This window comes from Pagrus pagrus (assembly GCF_965226575.1).
Source record: "Pagrus pagrus genome assembly, contig: HAP1_SCAFFOLD_39, whole genome shotgun sequence".
Lineage (NCBI taxonomy): Eukaryota > Metazoa > Chordata > Actinopteri > Spariformes > Sparidae > Pagrus > Pagrus pagrus.
This window is the reverse complement of record NW_028175424.1, coordinates 265,223-292,500: the sequence shown is the minus strand read 5'-3', so window position 1 is coordinate 292,500 and position 27,278 is coordinate 265,223. Positions and strand designations below refer to the sequence as shown.

The window sequence follows — 27,278 nt, the reverse complement described above, 5'->3', positions numbered from 1 at the left end:
CAGCGCTAAGCCATTACCCATAGTTCAAGTGTGTTGCGTGAGGTCAGTACGTCTACCACTCTTTGATACCAGAGACAGTGTTTACCTGATGACTTGAAGACATAGCTGGTAAGTTTTGCTCGCATACAAGCTCTCACAAGGAAAAAAAAAAGTGGTTTCCATGATTTTACAGTATTCCTTACAATATTTAAGTAGTATGCTAGACTGGCAATGGAATTACTCTAACTGAAAAAGTCCGAATCACCTTGTCATAATTCTACAAGCAAGCTTACGTGAAGCCATTACCGAAGTTTACAGCCAAGTTGCAGTTGCTGTGTTCGAGTTGGAATTATAATACGTTACAATAAGTTGAGGTGAACCGTTCACTTTTTCATAAAAGCCTTAAAATAGGTGGTCAGTTGTATTGTTGTGGCCCCTCAACATTTTTAGAAATGGTGCCATCGAAAAAACGCGTAATGGCGGTTACGACGCTTTTTTTTTTCTAACAACTGTAGCCCACCTGCCAGCCTGACCTTCCAGTCATTGCAGGCAATGAAAGACAAGGGATTAATATCACAGGAGTGGTCTGACCAGTGTGAGAGCATGCATAAAGCTGCCTTAGAAAATGTAGTGGACACAGTATACCCCCTCTTTTATGGTGACATGGGATACTCCAAAAGATGGGTGTTCTTCTCTATATACACTGGCCAGATGGATAACTGGTGCAAATGTGGGCGCACTAGAGTAACCTTTGACTCAGTGTCTGGTAAGTGGAACTGCCAGTGTAGAGGGACTGGGAAATCACATTGTTGTCTCCACCGCATGCTGGCAATGTGGTGGATCTTTCAGGAATCCCCAGATCTTCTCCTGCCTAATTCAGACATCCTGATAAATGACATAGACGATCTGGAAACAGAAATACACATGTTGGAAGCTGAAATTTCAGCGTATGCCGAAAATGACAGAAATGTATGTCAAATGACCAACTATTTGTATACTAAAAAGAAAATCCCACCACTCCAGGAGCTACCAGTGGATCTCAGAAGTAAAGAGAAGGATCCCCCCAATGTTTTCTTTCCAGAAGAGACCACTTGCCCATATTGTCCGGGACCCACACCACCAGATCTACTGCCCTACAACATTATTACCACTCAGGCAACTGTTTATGGCTACACATACATTAAAAAAAGCAAGTGATGTTGATAGTTTAAAAAACATGCATCTGTTTCTGTCTGTCCTTTCTGACTGTCTGTCTGTCTGTCTGTCTATCAGTCATTATGTTACACATACTGTACATATTAAGTCTTCATCTGTGTTTGTTTGTCATCTTGTTTTCATTTGGCCATCAAGCAGTGTCCCCTATGCAAGAACCATGTGCGTTTTCAGGACTACAAGTCTGGGTTCCACAATTTCAATGACCGTGTCTTCCTGACCCTCCCGTTATGTGAACTTCTGCTTTCTGCATTGACCGTAAGTGTTAATGTTTAGAGTGAAAATCTTTATTGAACGTCATCTGTCATGCAAATAATGATGAACTACTGCCAGGGGCCTTTGTTCTTTATTTTAAGCTACTTTTCATTGAAATTAGACACTATATAATGCTTTACGTGTTATGACATCATTAAATGTACTAACTCTCTATTTTAAGTAGTCGTTGAGGTTATTGGTAACAGAAAAGTTATGTCTCAGGACTGTTGTGTGTGACAACAGCAATTGGATGTATTTTTTTGACTCAGGTTTTTATGCATTTCTCAGAACAAAACCGCTCCTGGTCGCATGCCGTCAACCCTGTCATTCTTCAATGACAACCGTTTCCACCACCAAACTGTTCGAAGAGCTTTTCACCACTTTCTGTCATTGACAGACTTCAGATTCATGTTCAGTTGTTACCAGTGTGGGGACTGCCCTCCAGTTGTTATCGCAGATGCAAACTGGAAGGTAGCCTTTGACATACCAGGTGAGCCTGCAGTGTATACATGAACATCTAACTAAACTTAGTGTTGTTTGCAATTATGCTAATTATCAATAACAGCTATTGTTTATATCATTCTACACTGCTGTTGCTAATATGATGACTTTTTGCAGTCTCTACATTAGAAGAGGCCTGATCCAGAGGTTCTCACAGAAGAAGACCTCAGCATCAACATCAACAGCGCATGGGAACAGCTAGACAGTAAATGATCGCCGAGGGGTTTATATCAGGTTAGTTTATTGCATTAGACATTTAAAGTTCCTATCCTAGGCCCCATAACCACATTTACATGACAAGACAAAAATGGCTCAAGGAAAGGGGATGGGTTTGTCAAACAGAAACTGTTAACATTTGATTTACATTGTTCTTGTACGGAAAATTGAAAACACTTTTGGCATAACTTTGATTTGTTTTTATAAGCTACAAGTGAACTTTTGTGAGGTAATTATTAGCTTATCTGTGTACCTTCATATCAATCAATTGCCTATTCTGAAACGAAAACTGGAAAAAAGAGTGTTCTTTTAATTATGGTTTGTCATCTAATTTGAAAAAGGGAGATATCCTCGCGTTTTCACAAAATACAATAGAATTTGGTCGAATAAGACTAAATTTTTTTTATCACTCACAACCCTCATTTTTCTTCTAAGTATGCATCCAAAAGAATTGAATGGCCTGTACAGAAAATTCACACTGATCTCTCATCACTTGCCTGTGGCCAAAATTATAATCAAAGCTGGACAGGACTATATATACCTGTTATAAAAGTTTACCACATTGTTGCTCGCTTATGCCACAAGAGGGAGTATACCCTTAAGTGAGTTCTGTCCAGAGTAAACTGTTATTCACATAATTCATTTGATATAAAAAGTGCATACAGATCACAGCCATCAGTCCACAACAACGATCATGAATGCTTCCAGTACACTTTTTGCTAGAAATGCTCATTTAAAATCAGCCCAATTTCATATTTTGTAGTAATGAATATAGGACTTTTCTGTTGGCTTACTGCACATGTACTGATTTACATTTTATTTTTGGGACCAAGGTGCTGTCTTCTGTGTTGTTATTTCTTTGAGGGGATTTGTATGTTTTCCCTCATTTAAAGTCACTTATTGTGCATTTTAAGTTTTGTCAAGGTAGCCAGGACTGTGAGTGAGCTAAAGAAAAAACACGTTATTCAGAGTAACCGGAAAACAGTATAATTGGACATACATATCACACGCAGTACACAGGCCTGCATATCTATAAATTACATAGAGTATGTTGTTAATGTTAATGAAAGTTATTTTTATCATTTAAAAATATCCCCAGGTACATCAACTAGAAACCCATATGAGACCAAGACATCATACTCAACATTGGCTCCTTGGATGGGGGAGGATGTTAGAAAGGGGGACATGCTGCCAAAAACAGAGGCAAAGAAAGGCATGAAAAAAAGAAAAGAAGATTCAAAAGTGCCAGCAAAGCAGTTGGATGAAGACACGATTCTGTCCCTGCTTGAATTGAAGAAGGTGTGTTATATTGAAAATGTCAGTAGTTATTTTCGTCATTTATATTGTCTAAACAATGTAATACAAAAAAACTACTACTGTCCAAAACACCCACAGCCTCTAAAGAAAGACCTGCAAGAGGCCTGTAATGCACTTGGTGTCAGTGATGAGGGATCTGTCACTGACCTCGTGAACAGATTGGAGGAGCTCGTCAACTTCAAGGAAGTGTACCCAAAGCTTTTCTTGAAGCTGCAAAAGACTGGAGGTTAGACTTCAAAATGAGATGTCTTTAAAATGATTATGTGTCGTTGGTCTTTTTTTCTATGTTTATGCTTTCTTTTATTATTTACAGGTGGAGTACTGCATTTCTCTTGCCCTCATGGAGTGGTCTACTATTTGAACTTTTTGTTCTGGACTGAGTCCGCTAGGGACCATGTTGATGGTTTGCTTAGTTTTAAAGCATTCCCAACATGCTATATCTCAGATGTGTCTGGCCAAGTTGCCAGACACATGAACAATCGAAGCAGGGCGATTGTGTCCACCAACCACAGACAATTTGGCAAGTGCAGCAGAAAAGAAACTCCAAATTGAAATGGCCTGGGTAAAAAACCTCAGTACACATTCCCCCTTACAACCACCAACAAAAAACGATGACCGATGGATACTGCCCCATCCAGTTACCAAAACCACTGAGAGGTACGCATTGTACGACCGTTTCCACCAGAAGAGACCAGAGGAAAGTTTAAGGAGTTTGAACTTGTGCCCCAATTTACGCTCCAAAATAAATTCATCTGTAGCAGAACAGCTGAATCGCGAGTTAGCAGCTACCAGGTACTCGCTCACCCAAATGAACGAGGTACATTTCAAGCAGACAGTGAGGATTTTGTTGGAGATGCACAACTGCTGCATTAACAACAAATTCCTTGATGACATCAGAAAACTGTCATCCGTGCCCCTGACATTGGGTCCGCTGGGCACACTGGTCTTCAGGTCTTCAGGTTTGTTTACATGTTTTCAACAGTGGTCAAATCAAATCAAATCAAATTTTATTTGTATAGCCCAAATTCACAAATCACAGTTTGCCTCAGAGGGCTTTACAATCTGTACAGAGACGACACCCTCTGTCCTTCGACCCTCGATTTGAGTGAGGAAAAACTTGCCCAAAAAAAAAGCCCTTTTAACAGGGGAAAAAAAAAATGCGGAAGAAACCTCAGGAAGAGCCACAGAGGAGGGATCCCTTTCCCAGGACGGACAGACGTGCAATAGATGTCGCATGTACAGAGCAGATCAACGAGATCACGATGTATACAATTATAATGGATGGTTGACAGGAATGAAAGCACATAAAGAGGCATCACAGCAACAACAATGAAATGCACATGGAAATGTGATTACTAGTGATAACAGTAGTAGTGGTTAACGGTAAGGATAGTATGTAGTATTGCATTACAATAATAGTAGTGGAACGTATGTAACAGAGATATGACTAATATTAGCGACAGTAGTGGTGGGTGTCAGGCAGGGCCATGGCAGTAGGCGCATCCATAATCAGGCAGGGCCATAGCAGTAGGCGCATCCACGATCCACGAACCGGGCGCGGCCAGGATCCATGGGAGCCTGTAGGACTAGAGAGCACAAGGACTCCGGGGAAGAAGTGAAGTCAGTGACATGCAGAGATGGGGCATGTATACAGGCATAATGTATACAGATGGAGAGGAGAGGAGGAGAGAGAAGCTCAGTGTGTCATTTGTCCCCCGGACTAGGCCTATAGCAGCATAACTAAGAGCTGGTCCAAGACAGGCCTGGGCCAGCCCTAACTATAAGCTCTATCGAAAAGGAAGGTCTTAAGTCTACTCTTAAAGGTAGAGAGGGTGTCTGCCTTCCGGACCAAAACAGGAAGATGGTTCCACAGAAGAGGAGCTTGATAACTGAAGGCTCTGGCTCCCATTCTGCTTTTGGAGACTTTAGGAACTACAAGTAAGCTTGCGTTCTGGGAGCGCAATGCTCTAGTTGGGTAATAGGGTAGTATGAGCTCCTGGAGATATGATGGTGCCTGACCATTAACAGCTTTGTAAGTGAGGAGAAGGATTTTAAACTCTATTCTTGATTTCACAGGGAGCCAGTGCAGAGAGGCCAATACAGGAGTAATATGATCTCTTTTCTTAGTTCCTGTCAGTACACGTGCTGCAGCATTCTGGACCAGCTGGAGACTCAAGTGGTGTGTTTAGTATATGGGAGTAGAAATATAGGAGTTGTATTATAAAAAACATTGTGACACTATGAACCACCCGCACAACTATGACAGTGAAAAACTAAAATTCTGTATTTCTGTGATCACAGCACACAGGATGCAACCTATTGCATTGCTCTTCCATTATTTAACAACCGAGGACATGCAATACACCCTTACATTATAAATAACACCGCTGTTAAGGAATAGTGCCTTTATACATGTGTAAAGACCAAATAATAATATATGGGACACTGCCACTTCCACCGCAGTGGGACACTGCCACTTCCACCGCCACCTATTGCTGTTCCAGCAGACAAGGTCCAAGACATCACTTTTCAGGCCAGCAACTACAGCATATCTGAAGAGGACAAGGTTAGTAGCTGCATCTGATGTTTTTCACATAAAAACAGTTTGAAAATCGTACAATGTGAACATAACTTTTCTCATTTTGTACTTCCATAATGATTATGAATTGTATAAGCTAATAGAAAACACTGCTGTTTGTAGAGCACTTTGAAAAGTCTTCTAACTGGATCTAGGGACGAAAATCAAGTTTTGACTAAAATCGGGAGAAAGTTCCAGATTTCAATAAAAGACATTAAGAGTGTTTGCCCTCTGGATTTACTGGACGACACCTCATGGACGATGCCGTGGCTGACAGATGATGTGAGTATGACAGTACTGTTAACATTATTAAATCTATTAAGACGTATATGTTTACAGTCAGACATGCAGTCTGACTAAAGATAAATGCTGTGGCTCATGTCAGTGTGCACTCAAGTGTGTGGTGACAATTTTTATGTGCTAAATCCTGCAAAAACTGATATCACCATCTTTTTTATTCAGGCTGTCAATTTCAGAGTGGCACAGATTACACGGGCCTGCAGTAAGGTAATATGAAGTACTTGTGTGTATGCTTTTGTCAATTCTGAACAAACACAACATCCTCAGTAAAGGTAGGAGACAGTAACACTTATAAATCTTTATCCCCACTGCACAGTCTGTGAGTTTGGCTCACTTTGACAACATTCTGTGGAGTCGGGACTGGATAAGAAATGGCCATGTCCAGGACAAAACTGTCAAACACTTAAAGGTGGGTTTGCCATTCTTGAAAGATGTATGTCTTTACAATCTGTCTTTTTAACATGGACATTTAATACTGAAATCGCTATTGTCTCCACTGCACTAGACTGCAGACCGAATATTTCTGCCAAGGCTTGTGGGTCACAGCACTCCTGAGACTGGAAACCACTTTATCCTTTGGGTAGGCCAACATGACAGCACATCAACCATGTCATAAAAATGATGTTAAACACATGTATATCACTATAATTATTCAAAAGAGATGCTTGGACCATGTTTGCTGCAGCAAAGTGTTAGCAACATGTTAAATTTGTGTGTAATTTTACTTCAAGAATTAAAGTGAACAGCAGGTAAACAGTAGCCAAAGTAGTATAAAAGTTATCACCCAAACATGCATTCAGAATGAAGAATGCAATAAACATATGATGCTATATTTGAAATACTATGCAAGAAATGTTTAACACTTATATTAATAAATAACACAAATAATAAGTGTAATGTGAGACATTTTATCAGTTACTAAAGGGGAGTTTTGCATTCCCCCATGGTAGTTGAGCTCATATTTGACATGTAAATATGCATTTTTATCTTTTAAGAAGACAATCATATTTACTCAAGTCCAGCATATAAATATAGGTCTCACACAGTGGACATGCTGCAATAAAAAAGTCATAGAACATTAGGTAAGAACATTTGTAATGATGTACTGTATAATTGATATGTTATTTTGTATAGCCTTAATGGTGTGATAAGACAGAGACTGATGGACAATATATAAATGTATAAATGCACCGATAACTTGGTTAGAAAGTTATCACTGTGGCTATCAAAAGCATTACTTTTTCTCTGTAAGACAAAACAAAAGATGTAACTGCAGATATATGTGCTTCTGGTATCTTTATGACTTAGGTACTAGACTTCTCAAACAAAGAATTGAGATTGTACGATTCTTTGAGGATTCAAACAACAATGACAGATGACGACATGGCTCTTCTGAGGTGAGAAGTGAAGACACAAAATTCAGAGGGTGGTTCAAAAATTTAGGCAAGGGAATTACTGTCATAGAAATGTGACCCCTTATGTTTTGTTATCAAAGTAATGTCTTCAGAAACCACGGAGGTCTCAAGGGATGGAAGGTCACATTCCCAAAGCAGTGGAGGCTGAGAGACCATGATAACTGTGGGATCTTTGTGTGCTCGGTAAGTAAACTGTTTCAGCTTTGTAGGAGCTGTCATCATTTGTAAAACACACAAACAGGATGACAACAAGAAATAACTGTTTTGTATGCCATTTGTGACTATGTTTTTATCCCAAAAAAAGGCAGCTGAGAATGAGGTCCAAAACAGAGATGTCAGCAATGACGATCTCTCCCTCAACCAGTGTCGAACTCTAAGAAGACACAATGCGGCTGAGATGATAAAAGGCCTGAGTGTTCAGGTCAGATATATTAAACTTTTCGCTTAAAGCCAATGTTTACTCAAAGAGAATTCAGAGTAATGTTATTTATGTTTTTATTTTTTTATTTTTTGTCATTCACACAGACTTTCCCACTCACCAAAGAAGACCTGGAAAAAATAAAATTTGAGGAGGACAGGATTCAGCAACAGGAAAAAAAAGCAAGCGACTCCAACTGTCATTGCTTAGCCTGGGAAAAACAAGCCTGCGTGTTTCAGCGGGTAACTGGCTCAAAGAGGTATTGAAGAAAGAAATTGAACAGCAATACGCAGCATTTGTGTAATGATTAATGCCAGGTGTTTGATACAAAAGTAGAGCATAATAAAGGTGTCTACAGTTTTAAGATAAATATAGTCGAATAAGCTGATAGACTGTTTCGATTTGTCTTGTAGAACACTCCACAGTCAAGTGAAAAACTTTTCTTGGCTCGAGTGTAAAAGCTGTGGAGGTTGGATACATTTTGAATGCGCAGGTGTGCAAGGAGACTGGACCACCAGAGAGTTCCATTGTGGTTGTGATCGCGACATGACTACATATCTGTAAGTATATGACACATGCTCATGTTCCATTAAATAACCTAAAAAAAAAAATTAAATAAATAAAAAAAACCTAATAAAATATCTCAAATAATTTGCTGTAATTTTATCGTTCTGTCATTACTGTATGAAATATGACCATAATTTGTTGAACAGTGATGTTTTTAAATTGTGCTAGTAGTACGGTACTTTAGCAAGCTGACTTTCAAAGAAATTACAATGTTTTTAAGTGTTGTCCTCCAGCTCAAAAGTCAATTAGGAACATTTTCTCAAATACATGTCTTTGCTATATTGCAATTACAAGCCGACCTCATAGTTCATGCTTTTACTTCTTGCAGGGATAAAGATATTGTGGAATCCACCCAGGCAGACAGCATTTTGACTGACAAAGAGATCAAGGTATTACTGACAGATTTCCCTTTTTGGGTTTGGGGTTTGGTTTGAAAGAATAATGACATCCTTTTTCAAACCTGACATGTTGCTTTTTAAAGGTATTTGGACTGATTAAACTATTTTGTATTCTCAGTGTTTGGAGATAGATCTTCTGTCAGGTCGCATTCTGTCAAACAGAATGTACCTGTTCAGGAACACAGGATAAGACCCAACACTGAAAGTATTCTATGCTGACCACCTGTCTGTTTTTGACGACATAAAGGTAAAGATTATACATGCATGTAATGCTAATATATTAATAAACACCTTACAAATGAAAAAAATAGTTCATGGTGTCTCTACGTATGAAACGCATACAATATGAAAATAAAGGCAAATATTAATGTTGTCATTATCAATATTTCAGACAGGAGAACTCATTGTCAGGTTAGAAGGGCTTGTTGCCAAACAAGTGGCTGTTGCTGAAAGAGATGCCTACTTAATTGAGGTCATTTTGCCAGAGGTAAGTACAACATAATTTTTTGTATCCAAGTTAGACAAATAAAAAGTTAATTATTTCTTGCCCGGGGGATTAAATGAATTGTGACAATAAAACTACAATGACAAATAAAATAAAAAATTGTTCCAGGTAGTCATCGAGTGGCTAACACAGCGGTTCAGCATCTGCCGGTATGAAGCAGAATGTATTCTGCTAAGTACCACCTTTTTGTGGAACAAGATGGAATGGTAATGTATTAACATTTAGAAACAGTATTTGCAAGTCAGGGTTAGGGTTAGGGTTAGGGTTAGGTGAGTGGTAAAGCATAGGGCAATATTTCAAGTCTGTCTTCTATTTATGTAGCGTTACCCATCCAAATTTGTCAAATCAAGTGGATATTTGATAACAGTAGTCCATTTTTGTATAAAAACATTTACTGTGTAAAAGTGTCAATATATTTTTTTAAAACAACAGAACGTCTAAAAATGGCACAAAAATACACATCTCAAAATAAAAAACATTTTGAATTTCTAACAGAAGCCCCTAGAGCAATTTTGAAGAAAATAAAGTCTATGTCATTTTCTAATACATTAAGCAATGACATTATTGCAGCATCACAAATGTCACAAATTAGTATAGTGATCAACAATCATCCCGTACCACGAGATCTCGCGATATAAAATCGTTAAACTATTTTTCGTGGAGGTTAAAAGCTGTCTCGCGATATGAGTAGCTACAGAACAAATGCAGAGCGGCAGCTCGTATAACGGAGTCTGACGTTCAACTGGCAACATTTAGAGTGCTTGGTGGAAGCAATAAGCGGCACACGGTGACAGACAAGACGGGAACAACATGTAAGCACTATTATAAGCACTAATACTACAAAATAGTGCCGTACACTGCGGCTAACACGAGCACTATGCAAAGACACCCACAGATAGCATAGCCGAAGTTTTACAAGCATCTGCGAGTGACTGCGAGCTTCAGATGCTAAACCATGGTGTTGCTACTGTGACCGACAATTTACGCAAATTGTCGTTGTAGTTGTAGCCAGCTGTCTTTATCACGCTTGAACAAAAAATGTGTCAGTCTGTGTTTGCACTTTAAGTATTGAGAGACTATTATTATTATTATTATTATTATTATTATTATTATTATTATTATCTATTAATTTCTCATTTGAATTTATGGAAAGGAGTTCAGTAACAAGGTCACACACTAGAACTGAAATGACGTTCATTACAAGATAAGAACTATTTAAAACATTTCACGATGGATCAGCATTGTTTTGCATTTTGTGCAAACACTATTTTTCCAGTCACATATTTCATCATTGAAGTTGTCTTTGCAAATAGTGTTCAAAAAACGTCTCATTCTCGTGAACCCAAAATCATGTAGTGTCTCTGTCATGAGCTGGGTGTATCATCACACCACTGTTTTTCAACTAATCACGAAAGAGTTCAAGTGCTGCAGTTACATATTCAAGCTTCCACAAATAAACTTAATGCCTTTTCCATGACTTGGCAGGTTGGAAAGTGGAACTGCCCCAGGTGCCAAATGTGTGCAGACAACAGGAGGGCCTCACACAACGCACTTTGAGGAGGTACTTTATTATTCAATGATAACTACAATTTTTACTTGCATAGTAATTACCAGTCATAAGCGATCATCATCATTCACTGACATTTTGTGCAACCCAACACATCCACATATATGCCAAAAGGTACAAAGTACATCAGTGTTCTAATTTGGATAAATACTCAAGTAAAGTTTTGGTGCAGTAATTTTTAAAATTTTATTTGAATTTGTCTGCACAGCTTTCTGATGAACTTCTTGTGGAGGTGTTTCTGGAAGTCATCCTCATGGAAGGAGATGGCCATCGCAAAGATTGCACTTGTATGCAAGACGTTTAGGGACATTGTATCAAGTAAATGGTTCCGGAAGAGAGCACATTACAGATGGCTACAAAGTAAGTAACAATAACGTAAGCAAATGTATATACAGTGCCTATAAAAAGTATTCCCATAAGCTTTGGCTGGTGAAGAACCCGGGCAACAGTTGTTGTATACAGAGTCTCTCCCATTTCAGCTGCTGAAGCTTTTAACTCCTTCAGAGTAGTCATAGGTGTCTTGGTGGCCTCCCTCACTAGCCTCCTTCTGTGTTTTAATTATGTATTAATGTGTTGTTTTTTTCTCAATAGGTGTTGTGAATCTTCAAAAGTTTTCTTCTGCTTTTCAAGAAGAACTCAAAAGCATGTACACTATTGAACCTTGCACTGCCTGTGGATTGCTATACAAATCCTTCCCTGGAGGTATAAATGCCAGTTTTCTGATTCATAACAGTGCGCTCAGTTGCAGTTTTTTGGCTTTGTTGAGCTACATTTCATATCAGCAAACACCTGTAATGTGTTGTAATGTCAACCTTAACTGTTCATATCTCTCTTCTTCTTCAAGGATATATTGGGCAAGGGAGGAGAGTATGGAGCCAGAACGGTGACTTTAAAATTTGGCATCCAAAAAAAAAATTGGCATTGAAAACAAAACCAGTACTGAAAAAGGAAACATTGGCATTGAAACATTTGTATTGAAAACAGTTGTATTGGCATTGAAACAAGTATTGGCACTGAAAAAGGAAACTAATTAAAATAATTAAAATCTGAAAATCTTATTATTTTATTTTATTGGGATTTTTTGTATTTTTCAATGACAATCTTGAGATTTTTTCTTCATGTCACTTTTTTTTCAGTGACAGATTTTTTTACAATGTCAGTATTTTTTCAGTGTCACTGATTTTCAGTTTCAACTTTCTGTCACTGTTTTGGCGTCGAGAGGGAGGGGTCTGAGGGGAGGGGCAAGTAGAGCGTGGTTTGCATATAATTTGCATATCGGCATCCTGAAGAAGTGCGCAACCCGCCATCAGCCCGAAACCTCTGGCATGGTGGCATTGCTAAAATGTCCAGTCCACCGGGAACTTCCAAACCGCAAGTAAGTCTGTTTTTTTTCTCTGCTATTTACATGTTTATTCACATGCAACCTGGCCTGTTTGGTTAGCTTTTAACGGCCGTTATGTTGTTTTTGTAGAGGTCCGCTGGAACATGTAAGTTTCTAACATTAGCCGTGTTGGCTAACTTAACCTGTGGTTAATGCAGGATCAAAAATAAACACCCGCCAAGCGCCGAACACGGCTAAAAGTCGGTTTTGGCAGAAAAATAAATTAATGTCATGTGTCACCGGCCTGGCGGTAAATACTTGTTGCTGCCAAGTAATAATACATCACAACAGCGGCTAACAGTAACATAGCCTGGGACGTTAACATTGACATGATAAACAGCAGGGCTTCGGCTGTGTAGTTAAGCTACTGACATCCCCAGCACACGCACACACACACCATACAGAGTCTCATCTTTGAGCCGCTAGCTCAGCTTCAACGCAGGTATGCCACAATAACTCTTACAAGGGCCGCGAATTTGCTTCTGGTGACGATAAAAATGTTCCAGCGGACTCTGTTTCCAGCGCGGTCATGGAGAGTCTGAGCAGCTAACTTACTGAGCTGTGACTACCAGCTCTGCTTTTCTCAGTTTACCTGCCACTGACAGATGAGCCAGAAAGTTAAATGTGGACCCTGAGTAAATGGTAGCTAATGTTAAGTCTCCAGCCCTGTGATGTTTTGCCGTTGTGTTTTTCACAAAGACCCTGGCCGAGTGAAAGTTAACTTTAAACGGCTGTTGTGCTGGTTTGGCAGCGGTCCACTGAAACCAATGCTAAGTTATTAGGTGTTGGCTAGCTAATCTGTGGTTAATGATAGTTAGCGTTAATTCTCCAGCCCTGTGAATCCAGCAGAATCCAGTGCAGTCACATGAGCAACAGAATCGACAAGCACAAACAACAAAACAAACAGTGCAGGAGGAGATGACCAGGTGTTTAATTTATTTGTGATCATATGTTTGACTTATTTGATGGAAAATTATATTTCATAATGTTGATTTATTTTCATCTGTTAACCTCCCACATGCAGGTCATTTCCTGGCTTCTTTACCAAAAGGAAAGGCAAAAACCGCTTTTCACCCTTACAAACCACTCAAGGGAAGCCGAAAGTCTGTAAGCCATTCAGTGTGTATGTATATTTGGTGAATAAGGGCTGTACCAGCACGCCTTCTGCACCTGAAGAGCTGGAGTTGAGCCAAGCAGGGTTGGGGAAGAGGTCCCTCACTTTGACGGATGATATGAGCCATGCAATGGTATTGCAACCACTCTTTAAATTTAAGTTAATCATAATTTTGGCATTACAGTCCAACTGCATGCACACTATTAAACTTGTCAATATACAGTAGTTATTGTGATGCTATTACTATACAAAACAATTTAAAGTATTAGTTATAAATACTTTTATTCGTTTTATTATACTGTCCTTTTTTAACCGCCTTTTCCCATTTCTGTTATTGATTTCTCAGGTAAATAAAATTCTCATTGAAGAATATCCCAAAATGGAGGGGGTGGAAGGGTGGTTGTTCTACAAGGCTTCAGGTGCATACCATTTTCAAACACCTTTCCTTTGGATGGTGCAGGAACACCAACATTCAGAACTCTTTCTCTCACTTTCTGTATTTGCAGGTGGCCACGGTAGAAGAAAATTGCTTGCCATTCCTCCTGATGTAGACGGGTATACAGGTAGACTGATTCGCAGTGTTTCGGGTGCTGGGAAGACGACCATGTACATTGTTCCACTGCAGCAGGACCTTGATCTTACTCCACTGCCATCTGATGCCACTGAATTTCAAAAAATGCCTAAGGCTGCATGCCAAGTGTGCAAAGAAAACATGCCTCTGCATATCCTAGCATTGCACATCGAGGGTTGTATGGAGTCTGCAGCAGATGATGATGATGAGGTAAATGCATATAACAGAGAAGATATGGCGAAACAGTACATATATTTGGGAATCACAGTGTAATAAATGGTAAAATACCATCACATTGTTTTGTAGATGGTAACACTATTTCATAACACATAAAACATATCTCAATATCTTATATATAAACTATACTCCTAACAATGATACATTTGAACTTTACGAAGCAAGAATTAAACCCTGTACTGTAATAATTCAGAACATCATGAAGTGCTCTGAGTTCCTCAGATGTTTTTTATAGACAGTTGAGATAATACACTGTTTGCAAAAAAGTGTCCGGAAATTTTTATTGTTTCTATGTATGTCGTAGCATTGATTATTTCTCCTCCTATGTATTTATGGATACAGCTGTTTGTTACTTTACAGGACTGGCAGAATGAGTTCGAGGTTCTTTCTGTCACAAACTCACCACTTGCGCACCCTAACAAAGAGTCCAGAGATTGTGGCCAGGTAATGATTTTGAGCTGATATCTTGAAAGATATGTAAAATTGCAGACAGAGACCTTGTGCAATTGATTTGAATATCTGTTGTCTACAGGACAGAAAGGAATGCCCTATATGTTGTGGCTGCTTTCCATCAGATGAAATTGTTCTGCATGCAAGCCTGTGTGGGGAAAGGTTTGCCATTCTATCATGTTATCATACATTTTATTTCCCCAACATATTGTCTTTGTTAAAGCTGTGTCTCCTTGTAATATATCTACTATGCACTATATCAGGGATTTGGGATTAATTTAAATATAATTTGCATCTTTATTTTAGCCTTCATAATGCACAAGAAATGCTGTGATAACACAAGAGTGTAATGGCAAGGTTACTCAATGGGCATCTAGGTTGACACATAGGTCCAAAATAACATCAGTAGAATGCCTTTTTACCATTGTTTTTCAGGTGTGCTGAAACATAAACATTGATATATTATACTGAATATTACATACAAATTGAATGTTTTAATGTGTTTTTGTTGATCCTTGTCAGTCTACAGGACATGTTGAACTACAGTACAGACAGCTGTGTGCTACGGGAGGGAAGCGTATCTATGGCCGATATGTCTAGGTGATTTTTTACCCCCATCTTTTTTCATCAGTCATTTGTTTTCCTACGGTGTCATTAAATTCAAAGTTAAGTAATTGATTTTTCTCTCTTTTTTTTTCTTTTTTTCTTGCTGCTTTTTAATAGTGACGATGATGTCCTCCAGTGGCTTGCAAGCCAAGTAGATGCAAGCAAAGATTTTAAGATCTGCATCACCCGGGACAACCTCGTCCAAAGAGGCCTAATTCAGTGGCAGAGACAGAAGAAGGGCTCCCCTGTCAACAAACTCAATGTGACTTTCATTGGCGAAGCTGGAATCGACACTGGAGCATTAAGCAAAGAATTTTTGACTGGTAATGTATCTTTTATGACAATCTCTCGCACCAAACACTACTGAAATCAGGTTCATAGGTACAATATTTTTTTATTTACTGAACGGTGTTTTCTGTCATCATTTATTGTATTTAGAAATGATGCATGGCATTGAGAGGCGATTGTTTGAGGGCAGTGGCAAGAAGGGAAAGAGTCCTGTCTACTCTATGTGTGACCTAGAAAATGGTTTCTACAGGTTTGCATTGTTTCCTAGTTATCCTACATTATGCAGTTTATGCAAGTAAAAGTAAAAAGTCACAATTACAATGTCTGCACTGTTTGTTGATGACATGCAGAACTGCAGGAGAAGTGTTTTCTGTCAGCCTAGCTCAGGGTGGCCCAGCACCATGCTTCTTCAGAAATTGGTGTTACCAGTTTCTTGCAACAGGGGACTTTGATGCTCTGCAGCTGACCAAAGATGATGTGGATGATCTTGAATATGCCTCACTCATAGAAAAGGTGAGTACATCTGCTATGAACAACTGTGCAAGACCATTAAAGGCTTTTCTTAGTGTACAGTATTTCATTGCTATACTGTTAATAAATTTGTTGTAATTTTAGGTGGAGGCAGCAACTGATCTGACACAGTTGACAGATGAAATCGTGAGTTGTGGTTACACTGGTTTGCTAAAGATGGACCGAAAGGACAGAATCATAAGGTCCGTACTTATTTTCCAGAGTACAATTTTTATTTTTATATAATTCATTTTGATGCACCCAGCATCAGTAGCCACTATAACAGAATAGTATTATTACTGTTTTTAGAAATGCAGCATTTGAACTTAAAATATAAATTTGTACAGCCTTGTCTTAGTCTTAATTTAGTTGTGTGGAAAAAAGCATGTATTTCCCTTTTGTTTATGGGTCTTCTGCAAATCAAGACAAACTTTGTTCCCTGTTCTCAATAGAGCCATTGTTCTGCATGCTACAATGCGTCTGACTCCTATGCTTCAGCAAATTAGAAATGGGATGAAGGTCTACAACCTTCTGGATGTGATTGGGAAGCATCAAACTCTCTGCTCAAACCTGTTTGTCCCCAAAGAGGACGATGACAGAGTAAGGATTCTGGGCATTAAATCATCCAGATTTGCTTTACTGCTATGACTTGATAATATGCTTAGAAACCCTACAGGATGTAGTAGTAGAGCTGCATCTCTTTATGATTGATACCATTATCTTTTTATGACTTTCTGTTATTGCTTTGCTTAACCTTTTTTGTTTTTGAAGAATACAAAGTCATATGTAATGTGGACCTGTGGTCTTTTTTCAAAGTTTCTATGTGTTCCTATATGTGTAGTCAACCCTCCTCCTTTTTTCCCCCCTTTTGCCCCCCCCCCCCAGCCGGATGCTGATTACATAATGAGTATCCTAGTGCCTGAGCTGAGTGAGAAGGGAAGTCCAAGGCAAGCAAGAGAAAATGCCATCATCAACTTCCTCCAGGACTTTCTACAAGACCTGGAAAACACAGGTTTGACTTAACCTGTCTTTCTCACATTTTAAAGTACTATACATATTTGCCATGCAAACAGCTGTTACCTAAAATGAGTAGAGCAGAATATGATTCCATGTACATGACCTACATTTGGCACTTATTATAGCACTCCACCAAAAAGGACCATCAATAGATTTCCTTTTTAGAAACATTAATTTTGTGGGTAATGGCGGGTGGCAATGCTTATGGCAAAATGGTCCAGGTTTTGAACTTCACTAGAGCCTTTCTGGACTTTGCCCTCCACAGCCCAAAGACATAAGTAATAGATCAAAATACATGTTTCTTAAGAAAAAAAAAAATTCCCAGAATGCAGGAATATTGTTTAAGCTTATGTGTCCCCTCCAATGTTGAATGGAAACATATGCCTGTGGTGACAACATAGTACACTACAAATGTAATCAAAAGATTTCATACTGTATACCTGGTATTCTTTTGGATTACATTATTCTAGGACTATTCCTACCTTTTGTTTTTATCTTTCAGTTATGTCAGTGTATATTAAATAGAAATGAATGCAGTAGGGTTAGTTGAAATAGGCCTTTGGGATTAATCGTGCAAATTGGTAAATAGGGTTGGCTTCTTGCAGTGTTGGATTTTTACTCCATTGTAATGAAATACTCTGATTTGTTTTATCATGCAGATCAGAATGAAGACCAGAAAATGTGTGAGCCTCTGACCCAAGAGGAGCTGCTAAGTGAAGGGCACTGGAATCAACAAAAGCACGCAAGCCTGTCTGTCCCAACAGTAATGCAGTGGTTAACTGGACAAAGGCACAAGCCCCTTCTTCCATCAGAGAGGGCAGATTTTAAAATAAATCTAATATTTGAACACCACTGTAATGAGAAAATGCCTGGTCACCACATTTGTTTCCCACTTGTAAGTGCCTGCACAAATACAATAACTATTCCTGTCGAACATATGAAAACATACACAGAGTTCAGAGATATAATGACAGTAGCAATCAGAATGGGTAGAGACTTCGGTCGTGTGTAGAGGTCATGTTTTGTGACCACTGATGTTTACTTGAAAGTCAGCCAGTATTGTGAATTTTTTTTGGCATTTTTGTTAAATCTGTTCAGTGAGCTATTTATTGTTCTGTGAGAGTCTTAATAAAAAAAATACAGATAGCAAATACAGATAAGTCAAACCATAAAAACAGCTCAATATTACGGTTTGGTTCTTCACACTTGATTCTCCCATTGCATTGTTTTTTTAGTTTGGGATCACTGCTAACAGTTTATTTGAAAAAAGGTCATTTAAGAACTCTGTATTTGCATTTTGTTTACAGCGCACTGACAAATGTACATGTAATGTAAAACCTTGAAATGTGATGCTGTTCCTCAAATTACAAGGTTACGTGTACTATTGAAAAGTTGAAATTGTTCAGTCTTCCACATACACATTAGTTTCAACATGTGTATGGCAAATTCATGTCATTTAAGTGAAATCAACTTTGTGGGGGTTTGGATTTTTTACTAAATCGTCAGCAAAAATTAACTTGACAACAATAAATATGGACATAATGCGGTCTGTGGCCTTTATCATTTTTTCATTGTGAATATTAACTGAAGTGTTTTACTTGAGTATGTCTACAGTATTATGCTGTAAAATGGAACTAATGTGCTGTTTTCCACTGAAAAAAACCCCCAGCATTTCACTTAAGAGCCCAACACAATACAGATGCACATTATACAGCATGAAAGTGTTCAAATTCACATAGCTTTATTTTAAATTCTTCATTACCAAGATATCAAACATGACATACTGAGTTTGGTAGATGTGTAATGCAGTGCGAGATAACTGTCTAATGGTATTTAAGACGCCAGTTTAAAATATCTGCATACACTAGATTTAAAAGTTTGGCCAATAAAATTGTGGGAGGTTACATTTGGTTGTTTAAAACAAGTAACAGCAGAATAAAACTGGATCTCTTTTTACCATGACAGACTGAGTTGTTTATATACTGCATAGTAAAACCTATATATCCTAAACAATCTCCACAATAGTTCTGCACAAATACCTATTCATGCAAGCAATTACAATTTCATTTGTCTAAGAATCAGAAACAATTTTTTTGAAATCACAGAAACTGTTGAACATCTATTCTATATTGCAGACTGCATGTTATCCTGCAAAGTTTGAGTGAAATGTTACATAGTCAAGCGCAGCCTTGTAAATGTCTCTTCCATTGTCCTGGGAGGGAGTGATAGGATTGATGGCTGCCCTCAGTCCAGCCATAGCCTGTGGCCCCAGAGGGCACTGGATGGGTGGTAGAACTACTCCACCAGCAGCAGCAGCAGCAGCAGGAGCATCTTCTCTCAAACTGTCAGGGTTGAAGTCCAACAAGTGATCTTGCAAATCCTATAAATGGCAAGTAATTTTGTTATAACACTTGCCTTTTGTATACTTCACACATTTGATCTTCAAAGAATTCATTTTAATTTGTTGAGAGTACGAAAATACTGAATATACATTGTCGTTAAAACATTTTTTGACTTCTGATTTGATCTATTTTTGCATTATTTGTCACAATTGTTTCAGATCTTAAAATATGAGACAATGGGTAAACCTGATTAAACATAGCTTGGATTCAACATTTTTGAGGTCTACCTCTAGATTCTCTGGAGCAGCCACAGGATACTGGAGAAATCCAATGGTCCAAAGTTGATTGGGAGTCAGGTTTTGTTCCGTACGCAGAGGATGGTTATCCCACCCAGCTGTAAAAGTGTCTAGGTCCATTTGGAGGCGTGGTACAAATATGTACTGGGCACAGAATAACTGCAGGCTGTTGGAGGGATCAAGCAGGCACTCCTCTTCAAGACCATGAAGTAGCTCATAATATACCCTTGTTACTGCCATCCACACGTCACGCCATAAGCGCTCCACTCTTAAGGAACAAAAATACAAAAAGTGCACCGTATTAATATTAGAATCACAGCCAGGGACACTCAAAATGTAGGTCAGACTTGGTTTCTCCTCTCTGCCTGCTTGGTGAACTGACTGACGCAACTGTCTTGATATGGATGCACTGCTATCCATTTCCTAGGTAACCCAAGGTTGAGATCATCTATATTTTGTTTCATTACAGATAGACTCTCTGTAGAAAGTGTTGCATGTATTGTAACATAATAGATTGCTTCTCTATTTTTCTCTGCAAAACGTTGAATGGGTTGCCAAATATACCCGGGCTGGCCATCCATATACCTGGGTGGCCCGCCCAAGTAAAGTCTATATGTGGGAAACATTGACTTAAGTTAACTTAGGTAAGCATGGTGTCTTGATTTGAACAAAAATCCAAGACTCTTCACGCATGTATAAAGTGGTGAACAATAACCTAATTTGGACACAGTGCATCTCTGTAGGCCTACGAAGGATAAATGCTTCCTGTGAGGATGTATCCTTCAGATTTGGTTTGGTACTGCAGTGTTCACTCTGTATTACTGTTGCAAGTCTCCCCGGCTGGCCGTCAATAAGAATTGACTTGCTCCCAAGAATTTCTATGACAGAAATCATTTTTACATAAATCATTTTTGGTGAAGACTGTTTACAGCGAGTCTGTGGATTATCCAAATTTACTAGGACAGAGATGTTGGTGTTACGGTCTTTGCAATGCAATTCTTTAATGCTTTAGGCATCAAAAAACAAATCATTGGGTTAGGGTTACTTAAAAGAAACACAACTTTGATATTTACCTTTGATTATGCACACTTTTCCCAGATATGTAGCTTGCTCTGCCACAGCCACGAATAGTGAACATGCATTGAGCAATGCCGACATTTTCAACCCCTTGGTCTCCTCTAACTCTAAATTATGACATAAGAAACAGAGATAAAGTCAAATGTTTTCAGTCAATGAATTTTGACAAAAAGACAATCATGCTCTTGCTGTTTTCTTACCTTAATGGAAAGCCAAACTTTTCAACTGAGCTCATGAAGAAGCCAAGTGCTGTTGATGCCTTGTTATTATTCGCAGAACCCAGGTACATTATCTAGAGTATAGTGACAAAATACTTGCGTGAATGTGCCACACTAAATAGAATATGGTAATACTAGGCTCAGCCGCATTGCTTTTTGAAAAAGTGTCAAATGTTTACCTTTCGTGAATAACCATCAATTCCAGCGAAGATAACAATACCATATCTGAAAGGAAAAATAAATTATCAGAAAGTGTATCAACTCTTAAAATTATAATAGCTCTACATACACAAATCATTAAGTGGGTCAATTCAGATTTTCATACAAGGTATTTCCCAGGTTTTCAAGTTTCATGTTAACTTACCATGAACCCATGTAACATTTAGAATCTTTTCCCTACAGAATTGCATGTTTCTTTTCTCACTGTGCAGTTATACTGTCAAAAAAAAGTTATCTTCATGATTCTGCTTTAACCAAATTACAATAAAAAAAATTAGGGTATTCAAAAAGGTTTAATCAGCAAAGATGGGCAGCATCCTCCGGTATATTTTCCACAATATTAAATGGATGGTTTACTAGGGGGGTATACAAGACATCTACCATCACTTTATTAAATAATTTCTTAATTAATTAATTTCACACTGTCCAAAGAGGACTACACATTCACTGGAGACAACTGCAAAGACCTTAAAGAAAAACTGTCAGTATTCAAGATGATGTTCTTGAGATGGTCTCATAGAGTGAAGTCCAATTATTTGTAAAAGCTGCACTTTAGACGGGACATCCCCCTATAATATGATGAAATGAAACTAGCCTCAGTGTGTAAATGACTGTTTTTTCCCTCCTTTATTTCATGTAACAGTTAAACCAATGTTGTACACATAACCATGTTTCATTATGTGTGGCACAGTAGACTTTTTCCTGACTGTATGACATCCTCATCCTGTTTTTTTATGGTAAACTACTGCATTTACTGCCTAACGCTGAATTAAAGAACCTTAAAGAACCATGCTAAAATGATCAAGGCTTCTTCAGGAATGTTCTTAATTTACAGCATGCATGCTGATCCACACAGTGTGGAATGGACTAAGAGTCACTAAGCAACAATCATTAAATAGCTACCCATTCACATGTTGAAATTTTATAGAATGGGGGCACAAACTAACTGTATGTGCAGCTTAATTAATAAACTGTATTACAAAAGTTTGTTTTGTTGTAATACAGCTCCAGCAATCTATAGCCTATGTTGTAATAGCATACAAAATCTACCAGCATCCTTCAAACATGAATAGAACTTATTTGTAAAAGCTCAAGCAAGACTCCCTCTGCAAACAATTTCAACATTTATACATATAAATATATGAACATATTATAACAATATTCTTGTAAAACATAACAAACACACACACACACCTGATAAGTTTGTGGTTTGTGTCCACGTGGACCAGTGAGTGGGGACCCTTGACAGAATATGTTCTTCTAGCAACACAGCCTAAACGTGCCATTCTCTCCAAGATCCCTGCAGAATCCACCCTGTGCATGGATGCTGAAACCTGCTCCCATCTGACTCGGTGTCCCATCGCTTGCAGTTCGCCCTTCATCATTCTATAGCCTATGTGCGGCATCCTCAATTTAACTGAGCGCACAAGATTGTCCAGCTCCATATCTGTGATATTGCTGTATGATCCCGTAACTGATAGTCCATACTCACGCATCCGCCGATATACTGTCCTTTTGCAGACACCCAGGAGCTTAGCTACACAGGGGATGGACAACTGCATGTCGATAAGGTTTTGGAGACATTCTTTAGAAATTGCAAGTTTTGGCTGTCCCCTACCACCCCCCAGAACCTCTACATAGGTGGCAGCTGGATAACTCTCCTCTTGTAAACGAAGAAGTCTTAATAAGTCAGATAAAGCACGAACAACATCTTGAGGCAGCTCTACTACATTGGCAAAAGAGCGTAGAAGTCCCACTTCATGACTTAAAACAAAGTGCAAATAATCCAAATCCACAGGCTGACGTCGCAGAACTTCCTGAAGCCTTCTCAGCATTCTCTCCATGAACTGCCTCACAATCGAAGGTTCCTGTAATTAATATTAAAAAAAAAAAACACTAATGTGATGACACATTTATCAGAGCTCAAGTTGCCATGACAAGCTACTCTACCTTAGATCTGCCATACAGCTATAGAAATGTTGAATTGGCGCACATTTAATTAAATATTAATTACGTTTAAATCAAATAATTTAATGTTAGAAACCCCCCTTTCCACATATGAGCAAATGCAAAACTTTAATTTTGATTTCAAATTAGCTAAGCAGAACTCAGTGCAATTCATGAAATAACAAAAGATGTTATTTAAAGAAACTTGTCATTTCCTTGGATCGTCAGCGCAAAAAGCCAAATATATAAAAGTTAATAGGTAAACATATTTTGATTAACTTACCGTCATCTGTTGGGGTCGCGAATCTGCCATCTCTCTCAACTTCAACAACACCTCCCTTGAACTGAAGTAATATTCCGGGTTTGTGCTTGTCGATTCTGTTGCTCATGTGACTGCACTGGATTCTGCTGTGCTGGGGTGTGATGCTGCTGAATATTTTGCGTTAGCACGTTTATGAGGCCTTGTGCAGCAGCAATAACACTGGCCTCTAACTCCTAAAGAAAAAGAAAAGAGACATCACAGGGCTGGAGAATTAACGCTAACTATCATTAACCACAGATTAGCTAGCCAACACCTAATAACTTAGCATTGGTTTCAGTGGACCGCTGCCAAACCAGCACAACAGCCGTTTAAAGTTAACTTTCACTCGGCCAGGGTCTTTGTGAAAAACACAACGGCAAAACATCACAGGGCTGGAGACTTAACATTAGCTACCATTTACTCAGGGTCCACATTTAACTTTCTGGCTCATCTGTCAGTGGCAGGTAAACTGAGAAAAGCAGAGCTGGTAGTCACAGCTCAGTAAGTTAGCTGCTCAGACTCTCCATGACCGCGCTGGAAACAGAGTCCGCTGGAACATTTTTATCGTCACCAGAAGCAAATTCGCGGCCCTTGTAAGAGTTATTGTGGCATACCTGCGTTGAAGCTGAGCTAGCGGCTCAAAGATGAGACTCTGTATGGTGTGTGTGTGCGTGTGCTGGGGATGTCAGTAGCTTAACTACACAGCCGAAGCCCTGCTGTTTATCATGTCAATGTTAACGTCCCAGGCTATGTTACTGTTAGCCGCTGTTGTGATGTATTATTACTTGGCAGCAACAAGTATTTACCGCCAGGCCGGTGACACATGACATTAATTTATTTTTCTGCCAAAACCGACTTTTAGCCGTGTTCGGCGCTTGGCGGGTGTTTATTTTTGATCCTGCATTAACCACAGGTTAAGTTAGCCAACACGGCTAATGTTAGAAACTTACATGTTCCAGCGGACCTCTACAAAAACAACATAACGGCCGTTAAAAGCTAACCAAACAGGCCAGGTTGCATGTGAATAAACATGTAAATAGCAGAGAAAAAAAACAGACTTACTTGCGGTTTGGAAGTTCCCGGTGGACTGGACATTTTAGCAATGCCACCATGCCAGAGGCTTCGGGCTGATGGCGGGTTGCGCACTTCTTCAGGATGCCGATATGCAAATTATATGCAAACCACGCTCTACTTGCCCCTCCCCTCAGACCCCTCCCTCTCGACGCCAAAACAGTGACAGAAAGTTGAAACTGAAAATCAGTGACACTGAAAAAATACTGACATTGTAAAAAAATCTGTCACTGAAAAAAAAGTGACATGAAGAAAAAATCTCAAGATTGTCATTGAAAAATACAAAAAATCCCAATAAAATAAAATAATAAGATTTTCAGATTTTAATTATTTTAATTAGTTTCCTTTTTCAGTGCCAATACTTGTTTCAATGCCAATACAACTGTTTTCAATACAAATGTTTCAATGCCAATGTTTCCTTTTTCAGTACTGGTTTTGTTTTCAATGCCAATTTTTTTTTTGGATGCCAAATTTTAAAGTCACCGTTCTGGCTCCATAGCAGAGGAGAGAGTCGTGGGTACTACAGTGAGCCACCTCACCCAGGGTTCTGTAGCCATACCTGCGCTCCGACAGAGGAACCAGGCGATTAAAACGGGTAGGAAACATTTGTGCACAACTGGACACAACCTGTTCAAACTCCTCCCCTCTGGTAAGCGCTGTGAGCTCTGTACGAGGAACCCAGTGGTAGAAAGAGTACTGAAAATCTGTGTTAAAGTATGAATACAGTTACATTACTAAAATATTAAAACTAAAACTCAATTTCAACTTCTGGTCTTAAAATCAGAATCAGAATGAGAAAGAAGTTTATTGCCAAGTAGGTTTTCACATACAAGGAATTTGTTTTGGTCTCGAAGCTATGTGTGCCAAACAATAAACAATAAATAGACAACATGATAACGAGACAGACAGAACCATAAGTGATAACAAAGTGAAAGAGATATGGTGTCAGTGGGGGTCAAGCAAGAGGTAAGAGTCATTTTCAGTGTCAGTGTCAGTGGGGGACCGGGCATTGTTTTGTGAGGCCAACTGCAGTCTGCAGCCAACTGCAAAAAAAATCATACTTAAGTAAAAATACTAAGCATTCTTCTCAAACGCTACTCAGTATGAGTTGCCTTTTTAGCGGTTGATGTTTCACACATTATCTATAGCATGCACGCTGTTCAGCCCAGTGGTCATGGTCACCTCTCCAAACCTGTGCCTGCAGCAGAATTTTTGTTTGTCCACATATGAGGGTTTTCATTGGCCCAAAACTTCCCACAGGCCATGACTGTGATTAATAGTTAGATCAGTCACAGTGTCAATAACCCTCTAACACCAAAACAACCATTTCTAGACTATATTTTTGTAGTTTGAAGTCACTGTTTTTAATATGCCTCACACCTGTTACCATTATCCTTTCAGTGTGTCATTGTCAGGCTTAATGAATCTCTCATCCCTAGTGTAGTACTAATGGTTCATTTGTGTTCTGCCAAGAAGAAAGCAACGAACTAGACTTTTTTGTAAATTTTCTTCAAGCTTTTCTGCAAGCTCTGTTTTTTTCTGTCCCCCTCACTCTCTCTCTCATTTCTCTCATCTTCCTCCTCCTACTTTCACCAGGTCTCTCTGCTAAACCATTCACCCTCCAGCAACTAATCGTTCCTGACCTGTTCAACAATGGTTATCTGTTTGTGTTATGGAGAGTTTTTGACAATAAAAAATGACTACACCCTCTAATGTTTGTTATGTATTTACCCTGTCCAATTAGCCTAAAATACTCATAGAAACACATTTCATATACTAGTAATGTACTAGTATGTCTATCTAACTGAATCTTCACTCTCAAGCAAATGTTTGAATTAACAGTAATATGTGGTGTAAACAATACATATGTGGATTGTCATTTCAGACTATCTGAAGGTGGATCATAGAAAATACCCCAATACATTAATTTCCAACAGTTGTTTGATACAATGATTCAGACTGAATTTTTTATACGAAGTAATGTATTGTTGTGTTCTCCTAGTAAAGGAAGCCTGTCAGGAAGTATTGTTTAGTTGGTTGGCTCAAAGTTTCTGCTATCGATTAGTCAGACTGGCTACGGTGGCTGGGCTTACAGTAGCCATGTTAGCTAAGGCTATCGCTTTCATTAGCTTTAAGTAGTGTATTGGCCCAAATTTAGACATATTACTTTGCTATCATATTGCAAGAATCCCACGTGTAATTACTGTCTATATGCCTACATCCCACCAACATAACATCCAAAAGAAACACATAGCCTACGTTCCTTTATTTACGGCAATGTGTTAAGTTAGCATTGTTAAAAAAGACTACAACAATGTATACATTTATGGCAGCACTTGTCGTAAAACCAGCCCAGCGGCACTACATTTGCATATCCATCAGGGGACGGTACCCATCCAGCAGTC

At 38.8% G+C, this 27,278-nt stretch overlaps 3 protein-coding genes and 2 long non-coding RNA genes across 8 annotated transcripts; 4 read left to right on the top strand and 1 right to left on the bottom strand.

The window, feature by feature from the left end:
• The first annotated feature begins 1,362 nt into the window (after positions 1-1,362).
• LOC311253724 lies at positions 1,363-4,451 on the top strand. The gene is made up of 6 exons (XR_014621835.1): positions 1,363-1,449; positions 1,735-1,936; positions 2,065-2,181; positions 3,263-3,462; positions 3,559-3,706; positions 3,794-4,451. It is a non-coding gene; the product is annotated as an uncharacterized lncRNA (long non-coding RNA).
• A 1,804-nt stretch (positions 4,452-6,255) lies between these two features.
• LOC311253726 (uncharacterized protein) lies at positions 6,256-9,360 on the top strand. The gene is made up of 11 exons (XM_084384210.1): positions 6,256-6,340; positions 6,521-6,565; positions 6,675-6,767; positions 6,864-6,938; positions 7,667-7,755; positions 7,854-7,956; positions 8,078-8,194; positions 8,299-8,450; positions 8,605-8,751; positions 9,087-9,147; positions 9,275-9,360. The coding sequence occupies exons 1-11, from the start codon at positions 6,320-6,322 to the stop codon at positions 9,344-9,346; spliced, it is 975 nt and encodes a 324-aa protein (XP_084240336.1). The 5' UTR covers positions 6,256-6,319; the 3' UTR covers positions 9,347-9,360.
• Positions 9,361-9,565: 205 nt separating this feature from the next.
• On the top strand, positions 9,566-12,374 carry LOC311253725. Of its 2 annotated transcripts, none has more exons than XR_014621836.1 (5): positions 9,566-9,643; positions 11,147-11,222; positions 11,437-11,588; positions 11,820-11,930; positions 12,073-12,374. It is a non-coding gene; the product is annotated as an uncharacterized lncRNA (long non-coding RNA). The 2 variants fall into 2 exon arrangements; XR_014621837.1 differs by lacking the exon at positions 9,566-9,643 and adding an exon at positions 9,781-9,867.
• Positions 12,375-13,454: 1,080 nt separating this feature from the next.
• LOC311253731 (uncharacterized protein) lies at positions 13,455-18,951 on the top strand. 2 transcript variants are annotated; one of them, XM_084384213.1, is made up of 14 exons: positions 13,455-13,535; positions 13,634-13,856; positions 14,070-14,142; positions 14,230-14,504; positions 14,892-14,975; positions 15,069-15,143; positions 15,504-15,581; positions 15,705-15,910; positions 16,026-16,125; positions 16,226-16,388; positions 16,491-16,588; positions 16,838-16,985; positions 17,271-17,397; positions 18,062-18,951. In XM_084384213.1, the coding sequence occupies exons 4-14, from the start codon at positions 14,491-14,493 to the stop codon at positions 18,412-18,414; spliced, it is 1,446 nt and encodes a 481-aa protein (XP_084240339.1). In that variant the 5' UTR covers positions 13,455-13,535; positions 13,634-13,856; positions 14,070-14,142; positions 14,230-14,490; the 3' UTR covers positions 18,415-18,951. The 2 variants fall into 2 exon arrangements, with proteins under 2 accessions (XP_084240339.1, XP_084240340.1); XM_084384214.1 differs by lacking the exon at positions 14,070-14,142.
• A 175-nt stretch (positions 18,952-19,126) lies between these two features.
• LOC311253728 (uncharacterized protein) lies at positions 19,127-26,413 on the bottom strand. 2 transcript variants are annotated; one of them, XR_014621839.1, is made up of 8 exons: positions 24,865-26,413; positions 23,785-23,996; positions 22,749-23,422; positions 21,515-21,771; positions 21,318-21,409; positions 21,114-21,224; positions 20,032-20,308; positions 19,127-19,782 (listed from the first exon to the last, which is right to left on the bottom strand). XR_014621839.1 is itself a non-coding variant. In XM_084384211.1 (8 exons), the coding sequence occupies exons 2-8, from the start codon at positions 23,812-23,814 to the stop codon at positions 19,546-19,548; spliced, it is 1,467 nt and encodes a 488-aa protein (XP_084240337.1). In that variant the 5' UTR covers positions 23,815-23,996; positions 24,865-26,413; the 3' UTR covers positions 19,127-19,545. The 2 variants fall into 2 exon arrangements, 1 of the variants encoding a protein (XP_084240337.1); XM_084384211.1 differs by having other exon boundaries at positions 21,515-21,560.
• Between the last annotated feature and the right edge of the window lie 865 nt (positions 26,414-27,278).

Excerpts from the sequence above, each read along its gene's own strand:
- LOC311253726 (XM_084384210.1), top strand. The coding sequence starts at position 6,320 with ATGCCGTGGCTGACAGATGAT. Across the intron at positions 7,756-7,853 it reads GACGACATGGCTCTTCTGAG|TAATGTCTTCAGAAACCACG; the intron begins GTGAGAAGTGAA and ends TTGTTATCAAAG. Across the intron at positions 9,148-9,274 it reads TGACTGACAAAGAGATCAAG|TGTTTGGAGATAGATCTTCT; the intron begins GTATTACTGACA and ends TTGTATTCTCAG.
- LOC311253731 (XM_084384214.1), top strand. Across the intron at positions 14,976-15,068 it reads AGTCCAGAGATTGTGGCCAG|AAAGGAATGCCCTATATGTT; the intron begins GTAATGATTTTG and ends TCTACAGGACAG. Across the intron at positions 16,389-16,490 it reads ATGCCTCACTCATAGAAAAG|GTGGAGGCAGCAACTGATCT; the intron begins GTGAGTACATCT and ends TTGTAATTTTAG.
- LOC311253728 (XM_084384211.1), bottom strand. The coding sequence starts at position 23,814 with ATGGCAGATTCGCGACCCCAACAGATGACG. Across the intron at positions 21,561-22,748 it reads ACAAACCACAAACTTATCAG|ATATGGTATTGTTATCTTCG; the intron begins GTGTGTGTGTGT and ends TTTTCCTTTCAG. Across the intron at positions 21,410-21,514 it reads TTGATGGTTATTCACGAAAG|ATAATGTACCTGGGTTCTGC; the intron begins GTAAACATTTGA and ends ACTATACTCTAG.